Below are 24,133 nucleotides of genomic sequence, written 5' to 3'. Positions count from 1 at the left end.
ACCTCCTATGATCCAAAGTAATGCTTTGTACTTCTTTTGCAAGCCTGCTAGAAGACAGGGCCACTTTCACGTAGCACTAAGGCTCCTTAATGTCTTAATGTACCAATGCTGTGGATACTACCTAGGCATGCAGAGTTGTGACCAGAAGCTACAGCTTTGCAATTAAGCACACCAGAGTTATGTCATGCTCTGCCCTTTCCCAGTCCAGGCGAGGTTCTTCAACATCTTGAGTCTCTGTTTCCTCCTTTCTAGAATGCCAGTCACATTTGCCATCTAGGGGTGTTGTGGGGATCATATTTAGATACGACCTCGAAGGCACTTAGCCTGGAGTCTGGCACATTAGTCATCATTGTTTATTACTGTCATTAATTATGTTCTATCTCATGAAAGCGAATGGCATACGATCAGTTCTGTGAGACCTTGAATGAGTCACTGGAACACCTGGAAACTCATTTTCCGTATGTGGAAAGTAGGTATTAAAATGCTTTATGTATTTCCCAAGTTTGTTGTAAGGATTGTATGAAGTATTGGATATACAATTTTGAAAAGTAGCTACCACTTCTTGAGTGCTTACGATGTGGTAGGCACGTTGCTTACGGGTATGCAATCACTCCTAGGGAGTGGTTCCTAGTGGCTTGGTTACCCCCTCCTTTAGGGGGAAGGGGTTTTCTTCCTAATGCGTGAAGGCACGGCCGGTTACCCTCCTTGTTATCGCTCCCGCTAGACTGGAGCAGGGGGAGGCCATGGACTTGGTTGTCTCTTCAGCTCCATCGCTTCCAGCGACTCTTGGATTGACCCATCCTATGTATTGAATGAATGAGAGAACAAATGAATGATGTAAACGAGCAAACGTAGGCCTTCACGTTCTTTCTGTCTCCAGGAGATCCAGAGGCCATGGTAAAACCTAAGGCTTGTGGGCCCAAAGTGTGGCCTCCAGCCGCATAAGATTCAACCTGGAGCTGAGCTGGGCCCGACCGCAAACCCAGTGAATCCCACTCCAGCAGCCTGACATTTTAAACAGATGCCCCAGCTGAGCCCGATTTGAATCAGAGGAGAGGAATCTAGTCTTGGAGGAGCAATCAAGGCCGGCTTCCCGGAGGAGGCGGCTTCTGGGGACCAGAGAAGAGGTAGGGCGTGTTGAAATTGGCAGTGGGACCCGAGAGGCCACGGGCTTATTCGCCTTGGTAGCCCCAGAACTCGGCAAACGTCCGTCCAAGCAAGCTCGCATTGCTGACGTGCTCCATGAACAAACCACAGGCACTGAGCCGCGCGATCTCCCCCCACACATCCAACTTCACCCGGCCCACGGAGTCGCACGCGCATGCGTGCCTGGCTGGGTCCCACCAGACTTGCACCGCAACGCCACTGCCCCCGATGGCGGCCAGGGCGCAGGCGCGGGGAGAGCGCGCGCGCGGGTGATGTCACTCGTGCACCGCCCCCGATCCAGGTGGTGTCGCATACTGACGGCGTCGCGATGGAGTCGAGGGCGGGTAAGGGACAGCTAGGAAGACCGGCGGGTGAGGGGCGGCGGGAGAGACGGGCGGGGGGACGCGGAGTGCTGTGTCGTGGCTCCGGGTCGAACCCGCCGCAGGCTCGGACCCAGATGCGGGACCCGGTCGGCGGTGGAATAAAGATAATGGGAGAAAAGGGCTACCTGCTGGGCAGGGGGTGGTGTCCGTGGGCCCCCCTACCAGTCATCACAACTATTTCCCTGAGATCTGCCCTCCCTATCCTCCGCATTTTACAGTTCACAGCTGCTGGCAGGGGCAGGACTGGACACCAATTTAACCTAAACGCTGGGGCGCTTAATCACTGTCCTCTTAAGTAATGTTTTCTGAGGTCTCCGATGTACCAGGCACTGGGGAGTCCTGCCCCAGTGTCCCTGGACTTTGGTGATTGATTGCAGGATTGTCTGGCAAAGATAATACTAACTCATGGTGTGCCAGGGTCTGTCAAAACCAGGTTCCACAACCATGAATAAATCCATTCCTGCCCTTAATACACGTGCAGAATGTAAATTGCACAGTAAACAGATGCTGCTAATACAGTGGAATGACAAAAAAAGACCTTTGGAGGTGCCCGCCCGTGGAGTGCCAGGACTGAGCTTCAGGCTAATGATAGAAGAGGGAAACCCTAGTTGACCTGACCCAGAATTACAGAATAGGGTTCAGGCATTTCACACATTAATATATGTTGTCTTTTATTATCCTAATCGTTTCCTATGTTTTCATAACTTTCCGAGGGCAAGGACCTGCCCTTTTAGTCTCTCCCTCTCCCAATTAGCCCATTGCTTTCTAAATGGGAGTCACTCAAATGTTTGTGATGGACTCTCCAGGGCAAGGGCCCCAATTTCTACATTTTTTGTGTCCCACACAGTATCCTGCACAGTGTTGGTGATATTGTAAGATCTCTGGGTTGTTCGTGAAAGTTATCAGTGTAACTAGCCTTATCATAGTTATGTCAGCGTAATTGTTTCTGTTTGAAAAAGTTAAGCAAACAAATGGTGAGGGTGTTCTGCGTTCCTAAAGAAAGAACATCTGTTTGTGACTGAGCACTCAGAGAATGCTTTCTGGGGGAGGTGGCATCTCAGCTAGTCCCAGGTCCAGCGTCTCAGCTGGATCTGGGAGGCGGGCGGGGGGAAGGAGAGAGAGAGAGAGAGATGGGCAGGTGTGTGGGGCCAGGGACCAACAGTGGTTGCGCCACTTTTTGAATTCTAAGTGAGGAACTATGGGAGATGAAGCTGAAGTAGACAGCAGAGCTTTGCAGCTCATTTCACACCCAGTGACAGAGGGATCCACAGGACACTGGAGCAGAATGGCAGGGAGACTCCCTGGAGGTGGTGCCAAAGCTGGACCTTGAAGACTGAGGTTTTGTGGGAGGGATGGGGAGCTGAGCAGACTTTTCCAGAAGAGACCAGAAGTGCAGAGCTCCCAGCAGGAAAGAACAAGCCGAGTGAGGGAAACTTCTTGCCTGGCCCTTCTCAGGCTGACAGCAGTATAATGTTGGCCTGCATCTTAGAGATGTGTGTTCCCTAAGCACACCTGATTTTTTTTTTAAGCATTTTTGATTTCTGGGGTGGTTCAAAGCACAGCTGGGGTCCAAAGGCACCACCAGTGTTTGCAGTGGGCTCCAGGAGGCTCAGGTCTGGCTGTTAAAGCCTTGTATGCACACTCTGCCAAGAGGATCTAGGTCTGTCCTGAGGGCATCAGCAGTGGAAGCCTTTAGCTGTGGCCCTTACACCTTAGAACTACACATTTAACAAATTGTTACAAGGTGGGTGGGATTGTAAAAGCATTCATCAGTAACAAACAAAAGGTTGCCCATCCGTAGGCGACTGCTTGAGTCCAGTTTGACCTGTCTGTATTGTGGGATGCTACGCAACTGCATGGAAAGGTGAGGGTATTTTTACATACCATATGGACTAATCTGCAAAATAGGAAGTAAAAACGACAGCAAAGTACAGAGCAGTGAGTGCAGCTGTATGGATAGCGCACTTCCTTAGGCACAGAAAACGAGGGTGGGACTGAAAGTGTCTCCAGTGTGAAGCCTGAGATACCTGGGAAAAAATTCATAAGAAGACACAGGTGCACTGATTGCCTTGGGGGAGGGGCCCTGGTTCCGAGCAAACGGTGAGGAAAGAAGCTCTTCATTATATATTAGTTGGTGCAAAAGTAATTGCAATTTAAAAGGTTAAAAATAATTGCAAAAACCGCAGGTACTTTTGCATCAACCTAATAGCTCCCTTAGGATGTTTAAAAAATCCATTCACAAAAAAATTAAGCTTTTAGAATGGAATTTATTCCCAATTCAAAGCCACACAATGTAGAATGAGACAGGCTTCCAGCCCTGGGCCAACACCCATCCAGGTGACTCCCAGCGCTCTTGGCCCTTCTGTTCCTTTTGAGCAGCCTCCACTCCGTTAAGGGACACTGAGGACCTGAGAGGTTAAGCCTGTGCCTCCTTCCTGCCTGGGTGATGAGAGTTCCCCCGCCACACACACTGTGTGTAGAACCTCACCTTCACAGCCTGGGTGTGTATAGTTATGGGAACGCCATCTCAGTTCTCTGAGTGGAAGAGGTCGACTTTTCACACCAATGTCAGAGGCGCATGTCCCTGAAGCACTGTGTGTGTGTGTGTGTGTGTGTGTGTGTGTGTGTGTGTGTGTATCCCTGCAGAGGCCTTTAGATGGCATACGGCAGGTAGACAGCCCCTCACTGGGAGTTACATCTGGGCACAGGGTCTCCTTCCAGGTTGGTGGTAGTGATGAGAGAATACTTGTGCATGAGATTACCGCCTATGAAATTCCTTGCTTCGTAATTTACAATGCTGGCCTTATAATAAATTGTTACGAAAAGAAACCAACGAGTAGATATCAAAGTGATTCGAAACAAACTTCTGTACAAGGATATCCTTTTGGACCAACAAAAACAAAAATTTGGTGACTATTTTAAAATGTATCTCTGTGAATGTGCTGGTTTTATGTTTTTTTTTTTCCTACATCACTGGAAACTACTTTTGATATTTCTCCACTCCAAGAGGAGCACATCATTCATGCAAATTCTACTTGGGCTGTCCCAATCAAGTAAAATGTATTTGATCTCTAAAATTGCATTTCCAAATTTGGATATGGAATAGAAGATTCCCACACTAGCAAAGTGTGGTAGCAAAGGGGTGGTAGTTGGTAATCCAAAATAATAGCCGGTTTATAAATCACTTAAGGTTAAGGAAGCGTACTAGATTTCCAGCAAAAATAAACTAATCCCAGCCATCTCGAGACTACATAGAGTGTGAAATGACAATGTCTTGAGGCAGAACTCACCTCTCTAAGTGTGGACTCTAAGAATGCTGGGTGACATGGCTTGGGTTGCATTTTGTTCTGCTACCGGTTAGCAGAACTGGGTTCATTAAACCCTTGGGTTATGTTGAACTATTGTAGGACTTGAGCGATTTGTCGTGAATGCAAAACTTATCCCTAACCCTGATTTTCTGTGTAGAGATCAGAAGCTGTAGACCCTAGTCTAGCCTGGTGGAGGGTATAGCTGGAGCAGGCGTGCAGTAGGACCCGGAATGCACACACTGTGGAATTTCTTTCTGCTGTATTAATCAATCACACCCTTTCTTGCGATAGGTATTTCCAAACAGGACATTCGTGAGCAGATTTGGGACTACATGGAATCACAAAATTTAGCTGACTTTCCCCGACCTGTTCATCACAGGATTCCCAACTTCAAGGTACTGAAGCATTCTTGGAGCAGTGAACAGGAAAACAGGATATTCCTAAATGAATGACATAAGTAATACAGTTACCGTCCTGCGTCATCATGGTGGATTCAAATTCAGTGAACAGTGAGTGGTGGTGTGAAGTCCAAACCACCAGGCCGAGATGTTTTTGTGTTTCGAGACATCTCTCATCATGTTACCTAACCTTGACTCTCAGGGCCTTTTGCTTTTCTGCGCAGCGTGGGTTGGTTGGTTGTATCTTGCCGTGAGGTGGTGCTCAGTCTACCGTTTACCATGTGATGCAGAGTGAAATGTTTATCCTGGCTGGAAGCACTTTATTGTTGTGCCTTTTCACAAAATTGGCTCCCTAAGGGCAGTGAGGGCGCTGTACTCTGAGAAAGAAACCCTACAGCTAGCACCTTTGGAAAGAGGAAGGCCTCGCCGGTTTCCCAAATGTTCAGAATAGAAAACAATCAAAGATACCTGTGTATAATAGTATTCGAAGAAAAAAGTCGTTTGACAGGCAACACACAACTCATAATCTTCGGCATGCATGTTTTCAAAGAGAAAGAGAAAGCGCTTTTTCAAAATCATTGCTCTGTCAGGCCTGAAGGATGTGGCCTGTTTGTTTGGCATCACCTCCACACCCCACCTCATTTGGCTGGGCTTTCTCTTTCCAACCTGGCTTCTAAGAAGCAAGCTCCAGCCCTTCTCTCGTCCTTAGCCGAGCTGGTTCCGAGGCCGTCCTGTCCCTTTGAAAAACTTCTTTTGGCTGGTTTTTGTTGCTACTTGGGTTTGTTTTAGTGCTTGTTACTCCAGCAAGAGACGTGTACATGAAGTTCAGGGAAAAGGTGAAAGATGAACAGAATCAGTGATAATCTTTAAAAAGCGAATTAACTAGGAGAGGGATGGGAGTTCTGGGTTAGTGCTCTAACCTTGATTTATATGCTCTGTCTTGATTTAGGTGGTAGTTCATTTTCTGAAAATTCATCAACCTGTACTCATGATTTGTACACTTTTTGGGGTGTATATTTTATTTCAGTAATAAAGTGGAGCCCGGCTAGCTTTCTACCCTGACTACTTTCTCAGATGTTTCTTTGGGTGACTCTTAAATCTTGTTTCAGAATTAGCGCTTCCGCCTGTCTGGGTGGGATGCTGGAGCAAACTGTTCAGGCTGCAATTGTCCTCTGAGTAACATGCAATTGCATTTAAAAACAGGGTGCTTCTCGCGCTGCTGAGCATTTCCCACGCCTTCAGGCGTTCAAAATGGCCAGAACCATTAAAGTCAACCCTGATGCTCCCCAGAAAAATGCTCGCTTCTTCATCCTCGACGTAAGTGCAACTCTGTCTGTTTGCCTAACCAGGGCTCTTATCTGGCTTGCCAAAACATCAAAGACCTAGAAGTTTTTTCCAGCATGCAGGAAGTTAAAGTGGACCCCGATAAACCACTGGAAGGCGTTCGGCTGTTGGCACTACAGGTAAATCCCATTTCCCTGAGCTGGAGCCCTGGCCACTGACAGGAAGGCTGTCTCCAGATGGCTGGTACCATGTTTCCCCAAAAATAAGACCTAGCCAGATAATCAACTCTAATGAGTCTTTTGGAGCAAAAATTAATATAAGACCTGATCTTATTTAACTATAAGAGCAGGTATAATATAATATAACAAAATATAATATAATATAATATAATATAATAACATAATACCGGGTCTTATATTAATTTTTGCTCCAAAAGACGCATTAGAGCTGATTGTCCAGCTAGGTCTTATTTTCAGTAAATACATGCAATCCTGTATTTAGAATCCTGTATTCTGACTCCTGCCCACGCAGAACGTGCCCTGGAGTTGTCTTTTCCAGGAACAGCTCAGAAGTCTTTCAGTTGTTTAGCAGTCAGTCAGAAGTCCTGAATGTTTCTAAATTTAAAGATAAAGGACATTCAAAAGGATGACATGGAAGCATTCTCAATTCTGATGTCCTTCGTCAGAAGAGAAAGATTACAATATGTTTATTTTCTCCTGCCATATTTCTAATATTATAATTCTTTGAAACTTGATAACCCTCAAATAAGAAATCTGATACATTGAGTTCCCAAAATATATAAATTAGAACAGTGTTTCTTAAATATATAGGGCCCTTTTGAAGAAAAAAAAATATCCTCAAGTTTGCTTTAAATTAATTTATTATAATTCAATAAGTACAAACATAAAATTTGGCATAAATTTGAATGCTTGTAGCTCTTAGGCAACCATAAAACCAAAGTAAGCATATAAATTAAATACAAGCAAAACTATTAAAGCAATAACATTCAAATAACAGCACTAATTTCACATAGTGAGTGATGTTCTTTTGCTGAAACAGATGACTGCTGATAATGTGAATAGGTGCTAAATGTCACAGTGCAGGCTCTTTGGAGTTCTGCCTCATGCTACCGCGCTTCGTGTGGTGACCCTGTTCTCCCACATCTCCTGAGAAGCCGGGGTTATGCAGGGCGCCATTCACCCTGTGTGGTGGAGTGAATACCAGAAAGTAATTTTACAGGGAACCAGCAGGGGTGCAGGGATTCCACTCTGGTTCTTCCAGCTATCTTGTGTAGGAGATCATTCTGTCTTCTGTGTGCGGTTCAACCCCAACAGGGGCGTCTGGTTTAGGCTCTTCCACAAGCATTCTTTTTTGCCAGCCTTATTTTCCCAGTCAATAAGTCACTTTAATGAACTAGAGGCAATAAGAGCAGCAGCAGTGAAGCACACACAGTGGGCAGTTATTCCACAGTGTGACCAGAGTCAGCTCTCTACATGTGTGAGGGGCAGGGTATTCTTACCTGTCAGCCGCTCACGACCACAGCATCAAAAGCCATGCACGTGTCAAAGATTTTAGAGCTCAGCCAAGGCATCCTGTGAGACGAGTGCAGCCAGGTGGCAGGAGAGAATGACTGAGTCCTCACCTTCATTTATTCAGGAGGCATAAACAGCCAAACTGTATCCCAGGCTCTAGGCCAGTCACAGATGTAGTGGTGAAAACGGTGCAGTGACGCCTGTGGTCGCTGTGCTGTAGGTCTACAGGCTCATCAGTGGTTTCTAGAAATGTTAGTGGGTTAAAAATTACCTAGGAAGTAGGTAAGGCTGCAAGTTCCCTAGCCCTACCTGAGTGCAAGCAGGGATGGTGACATCCACGGCCACAGACCACACCTGGGGACACAGTGGCCTGTGTTTGGGGATGCACAGCTTCCCAGGCTCAACCCCAGGCCTTGAATCGGTTTCTGGAGTCTTTTTAAAGAACAGCTGATGACGCCTGAGAACCACTGGCCTAGGTGGCATTTACCAACCCTGGCTGATGGTAGTACCCTCTGGGGTACTTTGAAGTACCCCAGATGGGGACCTTTGAAGACAATCAATTGCCAATGTCAGGTTCTGAAACAGAAGATCTGACTACGTCTGGACCTTGGTAAGTCTTAAAGCTCCCCAGAGAATGCTAACGGACAACTAGGGTTGAGATCCACAGAGCTGGGCGGGAGCAGCTTCCGGAAAACGGAGTAACCAGCATAATCTGCAGTGAGCCAGAGTCATCTGGAGACTGCAAATGAAATGAACCCCAAACTCTCTAACACTCCAAAGGAAAATAGTATGTGGTCATTACTTGTGTTGAAATACTCTTCCCTTGTGGTTGAAAAACCTTTATTTAATTAAGCCAAACTGTGATTTTATAGGCCTTTTGTTGGTCTCACGCTGTCATCTCCTGCACCAAAACTAAAATATACTACTTTTTACACAAAAGATTTTACACATTTTATGATTGCCTCACGGCCTGCCCCTGCGTGATCTACGGAGATGCTTTGAGCAGTGGTTCTCCTGTTTGACCCAGTGGGCTTGTTAAAGCAGATTGCTGGGCCTGCCCCCAGAGCTTCTGACCATTTCTAACAAGTGCCCAGAGCCCCCAGTTTGAGAAGCCCTGTGTCCTTTGCACAGGGAGAAGCCGTGTGGCACTCCCAATCTGAGAACTAAATAGAAGAAAAGTGGTGTTGATACAGGTCAGTATAAAATACTGATTATATCAAGTGCTGATCTTAGATTGTGATTTATTGAGCAGCAAACTAGATGTAAATATTTGATGGAATTATGTCTTTAATGTGGCTATGCTATACCAGTTTCAAATTAAAGCAGTAACAGTGTAGCATTTAACGCTGAGAACAGGGGGCACGGGAAAGTTATGTTTGGAAGTTTTATGAGAACAGACCTTTGGATTTGTGTTGTCATTTTTTTGCCTGTAACAATTTTCAGTGGCAAGTAAAGTAGAATTCGTGAGTTTAACAAATGCCCTGCCTCTTCATCCACGGCTGGGTTAAGTTTGTGGCTCTAAGTAAAATTGATCTCCATGTATTATTTACTTGTTTGCAAACAAGTAATTTCCTTGGCACACACCAAAAAAAAATGCAGATAATAGTAACTTGCTTCTCTCCCTGAAATGTTAAAAACATACACAAGAAAGTTCCTGTTTCATTTTGTAATTTCTTGTCTTTCTTTTAAAAGAGCAAAAAAACGTTGTTGGTTCCAACACCACGACTGAGAACAGGGTTATTTAATAGGATCACACCACCCCCTGGGGCAACTAAAGACATCCTGAGAAAATGTGCCACCTCTCAGGTAAGTGCGAGGAACAAGTCACCCACCAAGGAAAGAAACTGCTCAGCCGCAGCTTCTGAAGTTAGAATTGCATAAAATACACCACAAAGTTTAAAATGTATTTTTAACAAAGTCAAATGAACAGAGATGTTGAAGTATTCAGCAATCCTGTCATTAAGGGAGCCAAGTAGAAAAACTATGAATACATGGATTCCATTTCTGTAACTTGGTTTCTATTTTGCACCAAGCTGGCAAATTACAAATTCTGGTAACAAAGAAAGAAAAAAAAAGAAAGAAAGGAAAAACAAATTATCTGGTACTCTGGCACCCTCTAGTGTTAACCTGTTTCGTTGTTTCGCGCTCTAGAGCGTTTTCTCAAATGCCACCAGAACAATAGGGGACACAGCGTGGAATTTCCAAAATATGTTCAATTAGGAATTGCCTCATCAGTTCTAAATTAATGATTGCTGGTGTGTGTGTGTGTGTGTGTGTGTGTGTGTGTGTGTGTGTGTGTGTGTGTCGTAGAGTACATAAGATTTTCAAGAATGCCTCACAATGTAGTAAAACCAAAGTGTGCAAATATTACATCAGGGTGCACTATAAAGGACTTTGTCTTGTAGTTTACAGATCAAGAAATAGAATTTGGTGACTTTTCAGACTCCTAAAGTAGACTGGTCATTTGACTCCTAATCTGTTGGAATAAAAAATAGGGCATTGAGATATTCCTTTTTTTAAGGAATTTTCCACTTAAGTCTAATGTGTAAAAATTGAATGCTTTATTGTTATTTATTGATAACTTGTTTTATTCCAAAAATAGAATTGGATATGGCTTACGAAAAATACTTATAAAGTAAAATAATAAAATATGTGTAGAACAAAAGAGCAAAGAGAAAATATAGGAAAACAGGAGACAGCATTGGTTCTGGTCACTGCTCAAAACTGTAAACGCTGTGATCCTCTGCAGTTGATCCCACGTTTCTTGGAGCCGACAGGGAATGTGATCAGTTAGAAGCCATAGGTTCATGCAGTAACAGCAGTCCTTTTCCTGGGATTGAGGCCCAGGTCAGATGTAGCTGTGGTGCTGGTATAGTGGTCTGTGCCACCTGTAACAGCATACCCTGCCCCCTGAAAGGTGACCACCACTCTGCTTATCGCCAGGAGTTCCCCATGAAGCGCCGGCACTGGCTGGTCCCACACGTGCACTCCTGAAAGTATGGCCGGGCCCACGGTAAAGCTAGATCGGTTCTCATGACAACTTTAATAAGGATTCAACGGCAAAGTTTGGGCTTTTTTATGACATGAGATACTGGATCACCATCAGAGAGCCAGAGTCATGAACCTCAAAAAGATTTTCATTTACTTTATGGCACAGGAAAAATAGGAAAGTGGAGAGAGACTCTTAAGGCCACATCAAATGCAAATGCAAATTTTAGTGCAGTTATTATTTTGGTTGCCACAGCTTATGGCAGAAATACTGCCACGGTGCATATATACCGTGGAGCCTCTGATACAGCCTTAACTTCCTGGCAGATAAGTCTCTGAATTTGTCCCTCACTGCCACCATCACGCCCCAGCCACCTGTGTCTGTCATCATTTGTCTTTGTATTATATTTACTCTGCCTTAGGAGTATTCTGGTAACCACCCCTGTGTGCAGACAGAAAGGTGTCTTAATCGCATGATAAGTCCTACCCATCAGTGACTTTTTGTTGATTTGAACATGACTTTGGAGACTCAGGAGACTCCTGGTTGCTCACGCTGTGTCTGGCCACACTTAGCAGGTGAGGCTGACTGCAGGAAGAAAAAGGAAGTGTGACACACAGTTACAACACAAAAGACACCACCCAGCTGTCTGCTCACCAAGGCTGCCAGGCACGGAGCCCATTAAAACAGAGTTGGGGACAAGGCCCAACTCTTGGGGACGTGAGATGCCTACCTCCGTGGTCACTGAGAGATTAAGCAAAGATAGGCTTTCCCACAATGGGGCGCCATGGGCTGATGACTGGTTTGACTGTTAGGAGGCCCCAGACTAATCACATGTACGGATCCCATAAGTGACTTGTCATATATTTGTAGGCAGGGGTCAATACAACACCCAGTGATCCGCATCTGCTGGGTACCACTCCATACAGTGTCCCAATCTGGTTCCTTAGAGTTACCTGTAGCCCTTATTGTCAGAATCATGACACATCGGCCTTCCTATTTGTTAAATACAGGCCTCCATTAGTTAGCGTACACGGTGTACTTTTGGTGCGTTTTGGTTGAATAGGTAATATTTCAGAAGGGAATGTGCTATACATGAAGATAATGGCCTCCAGACTTTCATACTGAATAAATATGTCACACCATGTCTTCTGTGCCAAATGCTTTACCTCCGTGATCTCGTTTCATTCCAACACCAGTCTGATGAGGCCAGGGGTGGTGTCCCTATCTTAAAGATGAAGAAATTGAAAGTTTGCATAGCTTCCTACTGCTGAGGTCACAGGGCAGAGAGGCATCTGGACCCAGTTCTGTGGGATTCCTTTGAGCCTGTGTTGTAATCTCCATGTTCTTCTGTGTCATGGAAAAAATGATCTGCTAAATATTATGAAATTGATATCCTATCCATCTGTGCTGTCAGTTCCTCCTGGCGTCTTTCCTGGGGAAGAAATGGTGGGAAATTATCCTAAAATGTTTTTCCTGAAATACCATTTCTACAATGCCTTGTGTTTGCCGTGGGGATATGCATGCATTGGCTTCTCGCAGGACGTTGATTCAGACCCTGACTGCTCATTGCCTATGTGTTAGGAGGTGGGGCAGCCTGGAAAAGCTTTCAGGTCCGCGTCTCTGTCTGCAGGGTGTGAGGAACTACAGCACACCCGTGGGCTTGGACGCCAGGGTCCTTGTGGACTTGATTGTGGTGGGATCTGTTGCCGTTTCTGAAAAAGGTAAGATTACAAACAGGAATTCTCAGATGTGACCACTTCCCGTGCAGTTTGCTGTTCCACCAGCTCTCTGCTCGTCTTGCAGAAGGTGACGGTAAGTGATTTCAGCTTTCTGGGCACAGGCGTGGCCTCAGAAACCGCTGCATCTATTGTTCATTTCCAAGAGTTAACCCCACCCCTCCCACTCCTGGCCCCACTCTACACCTTTACAGTACATTTTCACTCTTCTCAATGGGAAAAATAAAGTGAGATAATCTCTCTTCAGTTGGTGAAAGATTGTCCCTCTGTTCTTAAGTTGACTGGAACTGGAGCTGAATTTATTTGCAGTATGTCAGTAAATAGTTGGTTTTGGACAGCCTCCAGTATGTGGGAAACATTAGGTTCTAAGCCTTGTTTTTGTCATGAAGCGGCAGTCTCCCGGACAACACGGGGTGGCTCTGAGCCTGCCTGCAAGGCCTGGGGCTTCGCCATACAGGCAGGTGAGCAGCACAGGTCTGCACTCTGCCGAGCCACCCTGTGGTTTCCAGGGTACCTCATCCCCTCTGCATTGCTCTGCCCCAAGCCCAGCTTTTTTTTTTTTTTTTAATATTTTTTAAAGATTTTTATTAAAATATAGTTAACATGCAATATTATATTAATTTCAGGGGTACACCATAGTTATTCAACATTTATAGATGTAAAGAAGTGATCCCCATGATAAGTCCAGCAACCATCTGACACTGTACCACGTTATCACAATATTATTGACTGTATTCCCTATGCTGTATGTTACATCCCCGTGACTGATTTGTTTTATACCTGGAAATTTGAACCTCTTACTCCCCTTCATCTTTTCCCCCCTCTTTTGTAATTTTTTCAATTACATTTGACATTCGATGTTATTTTATGTTCATTTCAGATGTACAGCGTAGTGGTTAGACATTTACATAATTTAAGAAATGATCTTCCCTTGACTAGTCTAATACCCACCCAGCACTATACATAGATATCACCATATCATTGACTATATTCCCTGTGCTTTACTTTATATCTCCATGACTATATTGTAACTACCAATTTGTACTTCTTAATCCCCTCACCTTTTGCCCTGTGCCCCCAACCCCCTCCCATCTATCACCCCAACAAATCTTGTACCTATCTGACACCGTACATAGTTACTGCAATGTTACTGACTATATTCTTTATGCTATACCCTACATCCCTAAAACTACTGTGTAACAACCAATTTGTACTTAATCCTTTCCCCTTTTTTACTTCCACTCCCCGCCTATCTGGCAACCATCAAAATGTCTCTGTGTCTGTGAGTTTCTTTTTGTTTGTTTATTTTGTTCTTTAGAGTCCACATAAAAGTGAAATCACATTGCATCTGTCTTTCTCTGTCTGACATTCCACTCAGCACAATTCCCTCCAGGTCTATTCATGCTGCCACAGGTGGCAAGAACATTCCCTGCCATTGCCGAGCAATATTCCGTTGTATACGTATATATGTACCACCTACTCTTTATTCATTCTTCCATCAACAGACACCCAGGCTGCCTCCACATCTTGGCAATTGTAAACAATGCTGCAAGGAGCATACGGATGTACACAGCCCCTCGAAGTAGCGTTTTGGGTTTCTTCAGATAATTATCCAGAAGTGGGATTACTGGCTCCTTCTTTGTCTCTTGTTAGACCCTTTGTTTTAAAGTCTATTTTGTCTGGTATAAGTATTGTTCCCCAGCTTTTGGGAGGTTTTCTGGGGGTTTTTTTGTTTGATTCCATTTTCGTGAAATATTTTTTTTCCATCCCTTTACTATCCGTCTGTATGTCTTTCAATCTGTAGTGTGTTTCTTGTAGGCAACATGTATCAGGGTTTTATTTTCCATTCAGCCCTCCTATGTCTTTTGATTGAAGCATTTAATCTTACATTGAAAGTAATTGTTGATAGATATTTAGCTATTTCCATTTAATTATTCCTTTTTTTTTCTTTTCATCGTAAAGAAGTCCCTTTAACCTTCCTTGTAGTACTTGTGGGCTCTGGTGACTGTTGAGACTGCTCTTTGTGTGTGCTGCTTGTGGGGTTAATTGGGCAGTGCTCTGCTGTGGTCTGAAGCCAGCCTCCAAGTATGTTGGTTCTGGGGCCTCTTGGGAAGGGCTCTGGTGCAGGCCCAGGTCACCTACTGCCTGTGACCAGCCAGAGACTACCTGGTAGGAGGTGCAAAGTGATCCATGGTTGTTCATTGCCTGTGCTAAACCTGGAGGCGTCTGGGAGAGGTCACATTGTGAACCAAGGACAGCTGCCACCAGTAATGGGCCTGGGTTAGCTCTGTAAAAATCCAGGACACCCTGAGGCCTGCTGCCACCTACTGGCTCCCTTAAGGTTCAGCCGCTGATAAAGCCTTGTTCGGTATGCAAGTTGGGTGAGGCAGGGTCTCAGGGAGTCACTAGAGTGGGAAGAGTTGTGGTTACCAGGTTAATGTAAATTCTAGTTTGGTGTCAGTGCTGGGCCTGGAGCTACTCAGAAGTCTCAGAACACACCAAGGCAAGTCACCGCGGGCCTGGAGCCTTTGGACCCTGATAGTTTCCTAGAAAGAGTGCGATGTGGGCGGGGCTGACTGCTCCAACAAGAAAGTGCCTTCCTCACTGGGGGAGTTGGGTGAGGTCTCAGTGAGTCAGCAGAGCGAAGCTGCGGAGCTCACCAGGCCAATCAGATTCAGATTTGGCCTGTGGGAGGCGGGCTCAATACAAGAAAGATGGCATCTGCCTGCTGGCTGCAAGGGAGGAAAGCCTTACATGGGGAAAATGGCGACTGTCCTCCAGCCCTTGATCCGAAGCCCCACTCCTCAGCCTGCATCCCATTATGTCTCTGACACCCCCTGAGTCACCGTCCCTCCGCCAGAGCCCAGGGTGAGGTACGTGCGAGCAGGTGGGTCTATGCCCGGTTTCTTTAAGAGAACATCTGATTTCCCGCAGCCTCCATCCCACCTGGATGGTTGAAATACCCATGGTTTTTCACAGCCAAATGTTGTGGGGGCTCTCCTGGGCACCAGTACTCCAGGCTGGGGAGACCGGTATGGGGCTGGTGTTTCTTGCTTCTCTGAGGGGAGCCTACTGGGCCAAGATACCCTCCTGGTTCTCAACTGCCACAGGGAGGTTTGGGGCCAACCCGTTTTGCGTCTCCGCACCTTTTATCAGTCTCGACGTGGCTTCTTTATATCATTAGCTATAAAACTTATGTTCAGCTAGACTTCAGATGGTTCTCCAGGTTGATTGTTCTACGATTTAGTTGTAATTCTAATGTGTTCATGGAACGAACAGGCACAGTGTTTGTCTACTCCACCATCTTGGATCTCCTCTGCCCCAGACCCAGTTTGATGCTCTTTGCAAACAACCTGCTTATTCTTCAGTGGGTTCAGTGGTTCCAGGTGGGATCACCCCATTGCAGACCTGTGCTTGTACAGTGTGATTTGGGGCCCCCACTAGGAAAGCGTTCTCTCTCCTCCTATCCTTCCAAGAGAAAAACAGGAGAGACTGTCCTGAAACACTCATCCCCAGAGCTCTCTTTGAAAATTAATTGGCCAAAGCCAAGTTCTTCCTTCAGGAGAGATTCCCAGTAAAGTGTTAGTGAGAGATGCTCTAAATCATTTGTTCCAAACCTTGAGTGTTGTGGGTTTTTGGGGTTTTTTTTAATGCTGGTCTTTAATATTTTCACCTTAACACTCTCTCTCTTCCCAGCTCTCCCTAGTGAGCTAGTATGTGAGAGGTTGTTGTAGTTCTCTATTCTTTGCTTTCTTTGCGCCCAACTACAGATGCTGTACCTGTGTCATCAGGATGGGCGCACACGAGCACACATTTCCAGTGTGCCTACTATGGACCAGCAGCCAGGTCAGCATGGTGGTCTCTGCATTGAGCCCACAGTGAATGGGAGGAGCAGACTCAATAGCTGAACTACAATACGATGTGCTTGGTCTTAGAAATGGAAGTTAGCACAGACATCGGTGGGGGTCAGAGGAGGGACCCGTGAACCTCGAGCAGGGCATCATCTCAGAAGTGACCTCGGGGTTAGCTCTTGCATGCCAGGTGTTTTTGAGGCAGGTGGAGCAGGAGAGGGAGAAGGAGTGGCACGTTCATATAGCAGGACCCTTTGGTGGTTGGGGCCGGGTGACAGGATTTGGGCTGTACTCTTCTGTCAATGGGAAATTAGCAAAGATTTCTCCTTTCAAAAGATCGTCAGGCGTTTTCCTTTTTAGCTTAGAATGCATGAAGAAGAAAACAACGTTTTGTAAATGTCACCATCCAGATAGCCCCCTGATTAAAACAACAGAATCATCGTGCATACATTTGGAAACTTTGAATGGCACAGAAAGCATCATGTGTGCACTTTCCTTCCTCCTTTCCCCAAATTCCCACTGTCAGCGGTTCCTTGTGTTGGTGTATGAATACCAGCACCGTGTGAGATAGAGGTAGCGTGTGCATTTTGTGTGTAGGGTGTGTGTTCATCCTGTGTCTGTTTTCACGGGAGGGACAGCGTTTACAGTACGCTGTGCCATGGATGATGTGTCTCCAAGACCTTTGCTCATCAGTGCCGGTGCGTCGGCCTCTTCCTATTGAATAGCCCTGAGTGAGAGACATTTAAGTTACCTCCAGGGTTTGGTTTTGGTTTTTCCCTTACAGATAACACTAGAATGAGGTGTCGTCTTGTCATATGGTCTAGGTGTGCCTTTGGGGACCATCCATGGGATCCTTCCTAGGAGAGGAATTGCTGAACCAAAGGGCGTATTCTAAGTCCTGATGGATGTCGCTAGATGACCCACCACAAGGTTGCCCACCTCATATCCCCAGCAGCGTATGCCTGGCCTTTCTCCCCACGTGCTTGTTAACAACTATCCAACTTTCATTTTTTTTTTACCTGTCTGATAGTGAACAGTAGTATTTCATTAGCCTTTGGATTTGCATTTAGTTATGAGTGAAGTTGAACATTTCTCATATATTTGCTGTTTATCTGCCTGTCTCTTTCTGTGGACTGTTCATATCCTTTGCTGTTTTTCTGTTGAATTGTCTTTCACTTATCTCTTTGCGTGCACAGTTGAAGGCTTTTAATTGTAAAAAAAATAAATAAATAACATGATTAGATCTGAATTTTAGAAATATGCATGAGCAATGATGCTTCAACTCTTGGTGGTGAAGCTAACGTGAAATAGAAGTCTAAGTTTCTGCACTGTCATGGGCTTCCTACCGAGAGGAATGTACAGCCCCATTTGGGGAGCCAGAAGGCATTTTAATGTTTACTGTCTTGCTGCATTCTTTTCTCCTGCTTAGCTTCAGATAATAATCCCTTGTTGTTGTGCCATCATTTATGAAGTTGCAAAAATTGTACTAGTCCTGCTTAAATCATCCTTCCTTTGAGAACCGTAGGGTTGAATTGGGTAGCTGTTCAGGGCTTTTTACAAGACAAGGCTATGCCATCTCAAATCACGTATCCCTGATTTTAGAGTTTTTATTTTCCCTTTAAGTGAAATAGATGAAAAAGGTTTTGCCTTTAGTTGAAAGTTGTTCTTAGTCTTTTTAAGAACTCCTCTTGTGTTGCTTTTTTTTTTTTTAATTGGGGAAGGGGAACAGGACTTTATTGGGGAACAGTGTGTACTTCCAGGACTTTTTTCCAAGTCAAGTTGTTGTCCTTTCCATCTTGCGGAGGGTGCCATTCAGCTTCAAGTTGTTGTCCTTTCAGTCTTAGTTGTGAAGGGCACAGCTCAGCTCCAGGTCCAGTTGCCATTGCTAGTTGCGGGGGGCGCAGCCCACCATTCCTGGCGGAAGTTGAACCAGCAACCTTGTGGTTGAGAGGACGCGCTCCAACCAACTGAGCCATCCGGGAGCTCAGCGGCAGCTCAGCTCAAGGTGCCGTGTTCAATTTTAGTTGCAGGGGGCGCAGCCCACCATCCCTTGCGGGACTCGAGGAATTGAACTGGCAACCTTGTGTTTGGGAGCCCACTGGCCCATGGGGGAATCGAACCGGCAGCCTTCGGAGTTAGGAGCACAGAGCTCCAACCTCCTGAGCCACTGGGTTGGCCCCTTGTGTTGCTCTTAAGTGTAGTTCTGCTAACATAAAGCTCACATAAGTGCACGCTCAGTTTCTTTTTGTAGTTATGTTTAAAAAGTTTCGATGTTCACCTCGTTGTGTGTTAACCACTGTACATGTTCAGTGTTGTTACTTATTCCTCTTTGACTCCATTTCCAGTGGGGTCATGAGGCAAGTTTCTATGGACGGACCAGAGATGTTGGATCCAAGTTTGTCCTTTCATTGTGACATAATGAAAAATTTACTCCTGAATGACTCCCCAGACCCTACAGAGATACTGATTCTCTGCCTTGTATCTTAGGCTGGAGAATCGGGAAGGGGGAAGGTTATGCTGATCTTGAATATGCCATGATGGTGTCGATGGGAGCAGTCAGCCAGGCGACGCCAGTGGTGACCATCGTCCACGACTGCCAGGTGCTTCTTGTGGCCAAGCTGAACCACACTCCTCTAAGAGAGTTAGGGGAGGAAGGGAGGGCAGGAGGGAGAGAGCGAGGTGGGGAGAGAGGGAGAGAGACAGGCAGACTAGTGTCTGCTGGCAGTCCATGCCATGTCGTGAGTGGTGGTATGGAGGAATGTGGTAGCTGGGCCTCATCCACAGTCAGTTTAGTGAGCTCCGTGCTTACACTGAGCAGTGCAGTGGACACGACTGGAGCCATATTCCCCGTCAGCTCCTTCACCTACTTCTGTTTGACCAGGTCGTTGACATACCTGAAGCGCTCCTTGAGGATCACGACCTCACAGTGGACTATATTCTCACTCCAACGAGAGTCATCACCACAGGCTGTGAGCGCCCAAAGCCAAGAGGAATCACCTGGTCCAAGGTGGGTCACCACATGGCACTGAGGGCCGCCACAGTGTTCCGTGGTCAGGTCTGGGCCATGGCTTAGAGGCATTTCCTCTTTTACTGTGTGCTCTGGCATGGCAGCTGTACCTAGGCCTGGTGTGTTAGAGTTACCATGAGCTTTTGAACAATTCAGCTCCCGAATCACTATCTCCAGGCATGGGCCTGCAAATCTACTGTGCAAACCTGTGGGATTCTGATAAGCAGCCAGATTCAAGGTCTCCTCTATAAGATAGCCAGCTGTAGGAAACAAGAAAATCCACTCGGAGGGCTAATGCCTTGAATCTATTTGCCAGTGGGTTTATAACATTATACTTAAGAGATACTGCGATTGGAAGGGTAATGGATGCTTTAAAGCATGAATAACAGCTGTGGAAGTAACACATCTCCTGGTTTTGCACTCTTCCCCTAAGTGTGCTTACTCCGTAGTTGTTTCACCTTGGGCATTTGGAGGGACCTTAAAGCATTTTCATCAATGAATAAGCATTAGTCTCATGTAAGAGAACTAATTTTGGTGGAAGTTGTATTTCATATCAGAAATACTCCTGGTGTTTCTGTTTATCTTTGCCAGCAGCTGCTTAAAGATCACCCATCCCAGTCTTCTTATCTCTGGTCAAGTAAAGTGAGAGCCAGAAAGAAAGCAACTTATCCAAAATTGTAAAACCAATGTGTGGCCGAGGTAACATTAGAACCCAAATCTCTTCTTTTGGGTTTGGCAACAGATGCCTTGAGAGTCAGATTTCTGATTTGTGTTGGACTTAGCGTGTATTTCTAGGAGACAGGTTTTTAATTTAATCACTTAAAAAGAATACATATTTATAAGTGACTGACATTTGTATGCTCCATTGAAGCGTGATTGTGGCATATAAAAGAAAATCAAATTTCCTTTATACTGTTTTTTTAAGTTACGGAGGGGTGGAAATATTTTTTTTTGTATGTTTGATTAACAAGCAAAATCTTTTATTTCACATGGCAAGTTAACAAAATGTAACAAATGTTCCTAATTGTCAGCCAGGAAAAACAGAAGCACTGCCGTGGACCTGTCCCTAGTATGACATCCAGCCCATCCATTTGGCTCACAGAGCCCTTTCTGTCAGCTGTGGGACAGCAGTCAACCCGAGCCGTTCTTCAGAGTCCAGGGATGGCAAACAGCTGGCAAAAGCCACCTCATAGTCGGGAGATTTTTCCATCTAGAACTTGTGAGGGAATATGGACGATTGCACTGCTGTTAGCCTGTCATTCTGTACCCAGTAAACGTATTGCTCTGGAAACAAGCAGTTTTGCAGAAAAGCCACGCGTTTGTGCATTTCCATTTCTAAAGATCCCTTTGCATGTGGCAGTGCAGCAGTGCTGTAGACGTTCCCTTAGTTTATAATGTGCGGTTAAAACATTTTCATTATTCTTCAGCTGATTACAGTTGAGACGTGCGCCAGCCCTGTGATGTGTGCAGAAGGACGTATTTTTGCTCCCTATGACGTGTTAAAGTAGATTTCTTCTGCATGAGTGTGGAGCCTTGAGCCGTGGGTCAGGTTTCCTGAGAACACTTAATGTCTTCATGAGGGAGCTCTGTGGTTCCATTGGGCAAAAACACATGGGAGTTACAGCACCTCAGGGGTGGTCACCTGGCCGAGACAGCTCTGGAGTGGGCACCAGCGGATGTGCGGTATTTACTAGGCAGTGAGGCCCGCTGGTTCCCGCAGCTGCTTCTTGCAGTAGAGTAACATTTAGTTCTTCCATGTAAGTATAGTCAAACTTTTTCTCTGATCGTCATTGCAGTTTTCAATTTGGTCATCCTTCCTAAGTACCAGACTTAGTAACTTAAGAAATCTTTCAGAATCAAATTATGACCGGTTTAAATCGGTTTTTAAATATTCCGAAAGAACACAAGAATCTGAACTCTTAAGAAGAAGGCAGAGTGGGGGCGTGGGAAGGAGTTGGGTTGGCTGGACTTAGGTCATCTTTGGGATTTTTTTGGGACCCAGAGCCCATAGTGTACTGGTCTCTGTGAGTTTAGTCATCTTTGGATGAATCAATTCAAAAGAATTGCAGAGGAACAAGTAGGTGAAAAATTCCTCTTGATTAGAAGAGTACTCACATCTTGTGGATATCTTCATGGTGTAGACATGATTTTTTTTTCTTTGCATCGGAACAATGAGCAACATTAGAAGGAGCAAGTCTTTCTTTGCACAGTCTTTCTATGGCAGCTGAGAATCTGCGCCATTCTGAGGACCAGAGTGGACGAGTGCCACCTGCAGAAGCTTCTGATGCAGCCATGCCAGGGAGCAAGGGTAGCATCCGGTTGGAGAGGGCTCTGACCCACAGAAAGGCTTTGCTGAGGTGGAGAGTATTGAGTACTTAGCACTGGGAGAGAGAGATCCACGTATTAAATTAATGACGATTAAGAGCCTTTAGGTTTGTGAGAAGGCACTTGACTGTTCTTAGGTGTTTGCATTTCTTTAAATCTTACTCTAATTCATTGATTTTTCACCTGGGGCCCGTGCGCCTCTTGTGGTTTGGATGTCCATGAACAGACATTGGGAAATTGTACACAGAAGTGTCGGGGAGTCTATGGAGGAAAGCGCAGCTTCTCTAGAAAGGTCCCTGACACCCTGCCAAGGATAAGGACCATGTTCTAAGTTACATGTGATTCTGAATATAACGAGAACAGGGATGCTAGTCAAACTATTTATTTTTGTAGAAAAATCGTACCTGCCTACCTTGTGTGCTGACCTGTCTTCACGTCCCCACGTCTGTGGGAAGCCCTATATCCGGACCACTGCTTGCCTGTTTGTAACGGTGATCATTCATAAGCTTCGTGCCCAAAAGAAAGACAGAGAGCATGGTTACAGAATGAGGACTGTCAAAAAGGGCTAAAGAGTGTTTTTCTGTTCCTTTTCTGCCTCCTGATTCTTCTGACAATATGAAACCAGTTCTTCCCCAGGCTCAGCTGTCCAAGCTCAGCCTGACCTGTGGCACAGGCATTCCCAGTGCCACTGCCCCAGCAAGACGGCGCCAGCAGTCCACATTGCAGCCTGGATCCAGCTGATTCTAGCCTGTTCTGGAGGGCTCCACAGTTGAGCCTCATTTCCTGGGGCTCCTAGCGCCTCCTTTGTTGCAGGTTTCAGGAAATATTTGTTGCTTGGTTAGGCCAAAAAGCCGAAGATGTCCTTTGGATAGATGTCCTATTCATTGAGACTTAACATTTTGTGTATTTGTTATTTGAGACTCATTGCTAGAACTGTTTTCAAAGGTGGTGTTCTTGCCTTGTGTCTGCGTTTTCGGTGACATCTTGAAAGGGTTGGTTTCTGAGTCCTTCAGTGGAGAGGAGGAAGAGGAGATCCCTGTGGCTTATTAAAGACCTCATCCCCCACAAAGGCATAGGCTGCGGGGAGGGGCCAGGTATGGAGGCAGAAACCCCCGTTATCCTGGGAAGCCAGCAGGGGAGTTGCCATTTATGACCCTGTAACCCTCATCATAGTGATCTTAGCTGCTACTCTGTGTAGGAGGCCTTCGGTTTTCTGCTTCCTGGGACTCTAGGAAAGTAGAGAAAGCTGGCCGTTCTTGCCAGCTGCCATGGCATGTTGGCAAGGGGGTTCAAAGCTACTGAGTAAGACAGTCAGGGACCCACATCACAGAGGGCCAGGTGGGACCATTCACATCTAATCCATTGGTACACATGGCACATAGAGACTGGTGCCAAGAGCGTGCGTGGCCGAGGCCCCTGTGTGACTTTGATTTCTCCTCCCTCATGACCAAGTTGTGGTCCCTTTTGGACACTCGGAGAATAGGTGGAACTGCTTTATTTTTTCAGATCAGCTATGAGATGATGGGGAAAATCCCAATACTCAGAAGTCTTCGCTCCCGAGAGCAGCAGGCTGGGAAAGATGTCACCCTTCAGGATGAGCACCAGCACCTTCTGGAAACCTGCAGCCAGCAGACGGCTCCCCCGGGCGCTGTCAGAAGACCCTGGGACCCAGCCCCGCGGGAGTCAGGTTCCGTGCAAGGGGAGGATGTGCCTTCTGACACTGTTTATGTGGGGAACCTCCCCTGGGATACCCGAGTGAGTGAGCTGAAGAGAGCCCTCCGAGAACTCGGCGCAGCCCCACTGCGGCTTACCTGGCAGGGACCACGGCACAGGGCCTTCCTCCATTACCCGGACTCAGCCTCAGCCCAGCAAGCCGTCTCCTGCTTGCAGGGCTTGCGCCTGGGCACCAACACCTTGAAGGTGGCACTGGCCAGGCCACAGAGAGCCAATGACCTGGGGGGCGGCCGTGCTGGAGAGCCGCACCCTGACGCTTACCCGACCATCTGATCTGTGACGAGTCCCACTCCGGTCTCCATGGAACTTCAGATGCCTGCATAGTAGGACGCCACAAAGCTGTTGCTGCCTGAGCTGCTTTGACAAAGTTCAGTTCTTTTTAGGAAGTCACCGCCTTCGGTTACTGCCCGAGAATGTTCTGATGAGTAGGAGCTATTAGC

General features: G+C 46.0%; 1 protein-coding gene across 2 annotated transcripts; it reads left to right on the top strand.

Moving 5' to 3' along the window:
• Positions 1-1,438: 1,438 nt before the first annotated feature.
• Positions 1,439-24,133, top strand: MTHFSD (methenyltetrahydrofolate synthetase domain containing). 2 transcript variants are annotated; one of them, XM_033128932.1, is made up of 8 exons: positions 1,439-1,490; positions 5,129-5,232; positions 6,585-6,698; positions 9,744-9,857; positions 12,671-12,761; positions 19,115-19,227; positions 19,509-19,634; positions 23,466-24,133. In XM_033128932.1, exons 1-8 carry the CDS (start codon positions 1,475-1,477, stop codon positions 23,964-23,966), a joined length of 1,179 nt encoding a protein of 392 aa, XP_032984823.1. In that variant the 5' UTR covers positions 1,439-1,474; the 3' UTR covers positions 23,967-24,133. The 2 variants fall into 2 exon arrangements, with proteins under 2 accessions (XP_032984823.1, XP_032984824.1); XM_033128933.1 differs by lacking the exon at positions 6,585-6,698 and adding an exon at positions 6,439-6,552.

Source organism: Rhinolophus ferrumequinum, chromosome 15, assembly GCF_004115265.2.
Source record: "Rhinolophus ferrumequinum isolate MPI-CBG mRhiFer1 chromosome 15, mRhiFer1_v1.p, whole genome shotgun sequence".
In the NCBI taxonomy this organism is placed as follows: domain Eukaryota; kingdom Metazoa; phylum Chordata; class Mammalia; order Chiroptera; family Rhinolophidae; genus Rhinolophus; species Rhinolophus ferrumequinum.
The sequence above is the reverse complement of the archived record's forward strand: the minus strand, read 5'-3'. Positions and strand labels throughout refer to the sequence as shown.